General features: G+C 39.0%; 1 protein-coding gene across 1 annotated transcript in view; it reads left to right on the forward strand.

The window, feature by feature from the left end:
- Positions 1-5,028, forward strand: part of LOC109862851 — a gene marked incomplete at its 5' end in the record, with an annotated part of 7,464 nt that extends 2,436 nt beyond the window's left edge. The window contains 4 exons of the mRNA XM_020443009.1: positions 3,190-3,306; positions 3,444-3,847; positions 3,953-4,351; positions 4,528-5,028. Coding sequence (XP_020298598.1) covers positions 3,190-3,306; positions 3,444-3,847; positions 3,953-4,351; positions 4,528-5,028 — 1,421 coding nt within the window. The remainder of the gene's footprint in view (positions 1-3,189; positions 3,307-3,443; positions 3,848-3,952; positions 4,352-4,527) is intronic.
- Positions 5,029-6,420: the final 1,392 nt, after the last annotated feature.

Genomic DNA, 6,420 nt, shown 5'->3' on the forward strand with positions numbered 1-6,420 from the left:
AAATTCAAATTTGTCCGGATTTAAGTGGCGGACCCTGTATATTGTATTACTTATATTTGCGAAATATAGAAATACCAAAACATATACAAAAAAAAAAAAAAAAAAATACGCGAGGCAATAGTGATGTTTTTATTAAGGTTCGACGCGTTTTTATATCTTGTTTGTTCATACTAGTCGTCTTCTTTTTATCTATGCATCTTTAAGAGCATAAGACAAATATAAAACTAAATTAAAATGTAAAGGAAGAAAGCTGTTGTTATTATATAAAAGTAAAATGCAATATATATAATAAAATAAAATAGCGATATTAACTAGACACAAAAAAAATTGTTCACTAATTTCTATATAAAACCAATTTGTTCATATTCTTTTAATATGCAAGATACATAATATGCAAGTTTAATAAATAAACTTTGAAAATATATAAAGATATTTAAGACATGAAAACAAACTCATGCACTTGCGTCAATTTATAATCTTTGTACATTCGATTGGATATCTGATTGTGAGTCTCGAGTACAAAAAAGTTACGAACTTACACAATTTAGCAACGAGTTTGTTCTTATTTCTCTCCGATGTCTTTATATATGTTGTTAAAGTTTATCTATTAAATTTCAAACAATTTGTATATTTGTGCGTTTCAATATTACAAATACATTGCAATGTAACATTACTGTAGTCTTACATTGTAATATTTTTGAAGGCGGACATTTCAACGTTGTCGTGAGCTTGCAGTAACATTGCAGAAATATATATTTTGCAACTATCACGCAATATTACAATGTTTTACTATAAGATTTATACAATGTTACTGCAATCTTTCAGTGCTGTATGGATAGTAAAGCATAAATTTTTTTATGTTAATATTAATAATTAACAATCAAGTTTGGAATATAAAAAATTGTATACACTTTAGTAATAAACTTATTTATATATTTTTTTTGTTTCTAGAGATCGTTTCGAAAAAACTAGAAAACGCATCAAAAAATGAAATTCTTAAAAAAATTTCAAAGTTCCTAGCAGAGAGTAAAGACAGAGAAGGAGGAAGAAAAGAANGAGCAAACAATAAATAAACAATAAATATAATGTAAAAGATCCTTCTTGGATTGCCAATTAGCACCATGGACAGTAGATATTTATTTTAATTTTNGTCAAGTATTTTAAAGTATTTTATATAATTTTATAAGCAGTTAATATAAAACTATCACATGTTAATATATAATATTATAGTTTGTTTTATATAAAGATATATTTTATATATAAACTTTATCAAAAAACAATAAATATTGAATAAACTTAAATATTAAAAAGTTACAGAACTATAAACTATTAAAAATTTATGTTTTTTATAAGTTTTTCCAAATTAATAACAGCAAACTTTATATTTATTTTTACCCAATAATAAATTATTTATCTAATTATAAATTATTATTTATAAATATTAATATATTTTTAATTTAATCTTTAACTCAGAATAGCTAATAATACACATCTAATTTTTTTACATTAGATATAGATTATTTTCTAATTTTGGGTCAATATTGTTGGTTACAATATTTTGATGACTTTTTTTTAATATTAATTTTTATTTTTGAGAAGGGAGCAATGCGCTAACTTCTTTTTCAATAAATAGTGGAAAAAATTAATTTTTTGACATTTATCAATGTTTCTCAATATTGATGGAGACATTATATCATGATAAAAAATTACTTTTTGCCACTATTGATTAAAAAAAAGTTATTGCATTGTCTTTTCCAATAATACCATTTAATATCGGCAAAAAGACTCTACTTTACAATATTGACTTAATATTAAAAACTGATATATCTAATATAAAAAAGCTAGATATATATTATTACCTAATCTTGGTGAAAGATGCAGTTACTATATTAGTCCAATATTAGATTTTAATATTAGCTAAAAAAGAAAGAGCGTCTACTTTACAATATTGACCCAATACTAGAAATCAACATATATCCAATATAAAAAATTGGGTATGTATCATTAGCCAATCTTGGTTAAAGATGCAATTACTATATTGGTCCAATATTAGATTTTAATATTAGCTAAAAAAGGAAGAGCGTCTACTTTACAATATTGGGCCAATATGAGAAATTAGTTTATACCCAACATAACAATTTGGCTATATATTGTTAGCCAATATTGTTCCAATAGAGATGTGCTACTAGGGTGGTTACACTCGGTTTTACGGTGGCCACGCTGGCCGCAATTCAAACAACACTCGCCGCGATTGTAGTTTGGACTTATTAACGCGGTATCATTATTGGTTGCGGCGGTGTTGGTGCTCGGTGTGGTTTTTCTTTGCGTTGTTCGAGCCTGATATTTGGCCTTACTTTTTTCAATGCGATCATATTCGGCCATGCAATTTATTAATTGCGCGAGGTGTGCTTAGGTCCACGCCTTGAGCACGGTTGGTACAGGATCCTCCCAAGTCAACACCTCGGCGAGGAAGAAAGTGGTGATCCCGAGTCAACACCTCGATGATCGGACAGAGTCCCTAGCAGGGCGGATTGTTGGTCCCGAGTCAGCACCTCGGCGGCCTGAGAATGCTTCCGAGTCAGCACCTCGGCAGCAGGAAGGATAGGAAGGGAATGGTCCTCGGACCAGTTTTCAACCGCTTTTTATACCCGGCGAGCGCCTAAGCCTCGTCCGGAAGGCGGTGTGCGGTGTGCGGTGTGCGTTGCGCTGGCGCGGTCTGGTGCGGCGGCGCTTGTGGCGGCGGTGTGTTCGGTTTGGATAGACGGTCGGTTATGCTCGTGTAACACGTCACGGATGTAATCGGTACTGTTAGGAAGTCGGCGCGGTCAGGAATAATTATACAGTGATATAGGATAAAATAGAATATATTTGTATAAATATAATAATAATAATAATAATAATGATAATAATAATAATGATAATAATAATAATAATAATACTAATAATAATAAATATGATAAAAAATAATAATAATAATTGTAGTAACGGGTTTCAGCCCGTCACACATGTACTCCATGACAAAAGAATTATCACCACGGGCCGTTTACAAAAGAGAGCGACTCGAAAAATTCTTGGACAAAGAATTACAATAATTTACAGACGTTAAAAGACCAACGGACGTCTTTCAACATTATATCTGATTAAAAGAATATACGCCGATTAAGCAAAAATACCGGCCTCGAAATCCAGCAATGCAAGCAGTGATTGATACGGAAGTAAACAAGATGTTGGAGGAGGGCGTAATCGAACCATCCAGGAGTGTATGGAGCTTGTGGATCACCAGTGGTGATCATCAAAGAAAAGAATGTAGAATATCGCTTCTGTATTGACTTTAAAAAAGTCAATGAAGTCACGGAAAAAGATGCCTATTCGCTACCACACATTCCGGCAACACTGGACAAATTAAGAGGCGCCCGGTATCTGTCCACGATTGACTTGAAAAGCGGGTACTGGCAAGTCCCACTGTCACCGAAAGCCGAGCAATAACAGCGTTTACAGTACTAGGCCGAAGGCTCATGCAATTTCGCCTTTCGGTCTACACTCGGCTCCCGCCACTTTCCAACGACTGCTGGATACAATTTTAGGACCGGATTTTGAACCTTACGTGCTGGTATACCTGGACGACATTATTGTAACCAGCAAAACGTTTGATCAGCATCTGGTACTACTGAAAGAAGTATTTCGGCGTCTTCGAAAACCAAAGCTGAAACCAAACCCAGATAAATGCCGGTTCGGTCGGGGACGGCTAAAATACCTAGGACATGTGATCGACCAACAAAAAATACACACTGACCCAGAAAAGATTGAGGCAATCACGGAATGGCCGACACCGACAAATCTCCGGAAAGTGAGACAATTCCTGGGTGTGGCATCTTGGTATCGCAGATTCATCAAGGATTTCGCAACAATTGCAGCACTGTTGACACAACTTACGAAAAATAATGTAAAATAGCACTGGGAAGATGATCAGGAACGAGACTTCCAGAAATTAAACGAAATATTAACAACGGCACCGGTACTGGCATGTCCAGACTACTCAAGGCCATTCATTCTTCAAACGGACGCCAGCACACACGGCCTTGGTGCAGTGATCACTCAGAATTCAAAAGAGAGCAAACAAGTAATATCATACGCAAGCCGAACCCTGAATGGCGCCGAGAAAAACTACAGCGCGACCGAACTAGAATGCCTCGCTGTCGTCTNGGGCATACGGCGTATGAGAATGTACCTCGAAGGGTACAAATTTGTAGTCATAACAGACCATCAATCGCTGAAGTGGTTACAGCGGCTGGAGGAACCGACCGAACGACTGGCAAGATGGCTGTTTAAACAGCAACAGTACACTTTCGAGGTAAAATACAGAAAAGGCGCACTGAATAAGGTAGCAGACGCACTATCTCGAAAACACGAGATATGCAACATCCAAATAAATAAACCATGTAAATGGTACAACCGCATGTTGAAGAAAGTAGAAAAAACACCAGAAAACTTTCTCGACTATCAGATACGTAACAATCATTTATACAGGCACGTATTGCACAGTCTCGATTTCCGCAAGACCGAGCCAAACGAGCAGTGGAAACGATGTGTTCCGAAGGGGAAATGAAAGAAATCATGTCTCAATTCCACGACGAGCCAACCGCGGGACATCTCGGTGTAACAAAAACAATAGTACGAATAGCACAAATTTATTACTGGCCAGGCATGTTCCAAGACATAATGAAATATGTCCGGACATGCGAGAACTGTCTACGTCATAAAATCCCACCGACAAAACCGGCCGGAAAACTTTACACAGAACCTGTCGATGCTCCACGGCAGCAGGTAACCGTCGATCTCATCGGCCCCCTACCAAGGTCGACTCAGGGGTGTATCTGGCTGTTTGTGATGCAAGACAGGTTCACCACGTGGGTGGAGTTGAAACCGCTCCGCAAAGCCACAGGATCCGCCGTAACAACGGCGCTTTACGAGCAAGTCGTGCTACGGCATGGCTGCCCGGAAGAAATAATATCTGACAACGGCACATAATTGAAATCAAAATAAATGACTGAAATGTTGCAGAGCTTAGAAATTCGTCACCGGTTCACACCTGCTAGGACACCACAGTGCAACCCAGTGGAAAGAACAAACCGTTTAATCGAGACGATGGTAGCACAGTTTGTCTCACGCAGTCAAAAGCAATGGGACAAAAAGATTTCGGCATTGCAATTTGCATACAACACGGCTCGACACGAAGCAACCGGATACTCGCCGGCGTATTTAAACCACGGCCGAGAACTAGCACGGCCGAATGCCAAAGACCGCCCGCCGCGAGCCGCCGCCGCCGCACCGCACGTGCTTCAGAAACGATTAGAAGACGCATTCAAGTTTAAAATACATTCTGTTAAAATACATTTTGCCCGATCTTTTCAACACCAAGCACGTTACTATGACCTACGCCGACAAAACTGGAGACCGGAAATAGGAGAGGAAGTATAGAAACGCGTTTACCCTCTATCAAAAAAGGTAGAGGTATTTAACGCAAAACTCGCGCCACACTATATCGGGTCTTTAATAGTCAAAGGATACATTTTGCCTGTAATAGCAGATCTACAAGACCGTCAAAACAAGTGGCATTGGCACGTTCACGTGCAGGATTTAAAGAGACTATTCCCGGCCGATCAAAACAACACCAAGGAGGACAGCGAACATGACAAAAATAATTAAAGCCGAGGCGCTGTGTATACTGACAACACAACAAATCAAGAAAAGTTACTATAACGAAAACAATTTTTTGCCTATAAAAGTCGAGAAACGACCAAGAAAATTATCAGTCGCAAAAATAAACGCAGAGCGAGCATTGGAGCGAGAATACTTCGAAATACCCGAGAAAACACTCGAGGTTTTGTTTGAGAGTATCGGGCGACTAGTCCGAGAGACGCCAGCACCAACCGAGCCGAAGCCAAGGAAAAATTGCCGACAAATTCTCAGAGACCTCTTTGGGGACTCCGATCTAAACGAGGATCTCGACGGGTCGAAGAAGAAGGTCCCCGTCAAGAAAACACCAGAGGCTCGAAACATCCGCGAGCTAACCGCGCCGGATATAAACAGCCGCCTAGCCACCACGGGCGTAAGGATCCGGGCGATCAGGCAGCCGTATCCCACGCGGCTCAAGCCGACCACAACGGTCACCGAGGAGATCGTCACGGACGCCGTCCATGCCGTCTCCGCAGCACCAGCTGCGACCCAGCTACTCACGACTTAATGCAAGCGTCGCAGGTGGAAATTCAACCGGGAAGATTCATCAACGTTCCGCACCAAGCTCGCCATACCTGGAGGAAATTTAAGGCAGATCTACACGATGGACGGTGGACTCTCCGATTTGACAGCCGAGGACGGCTGAAGACGTGTAAACACACGTCTTCTTCCTAAGGAAGGGGG

The sequence above is a fragment of the Pseudomyrmex gracilis genome, unplaced genomic scaffold (genome assembly GCF_002006095.1).
Source record: "Pseudomyrmex gracilis isolate BER0280 unplaced genomic scaffold, ASM200609v1 scaffold_2513, whole genome shotgun sequence".
In the NCBI taxonomy this organism is placed as follows: Eukaryota; Metazoa; Arthropoda; class Insecta; order Hymenoptera; family Formicidae; genus Pseudomyrmex; species Pseudomyrmex gracilis.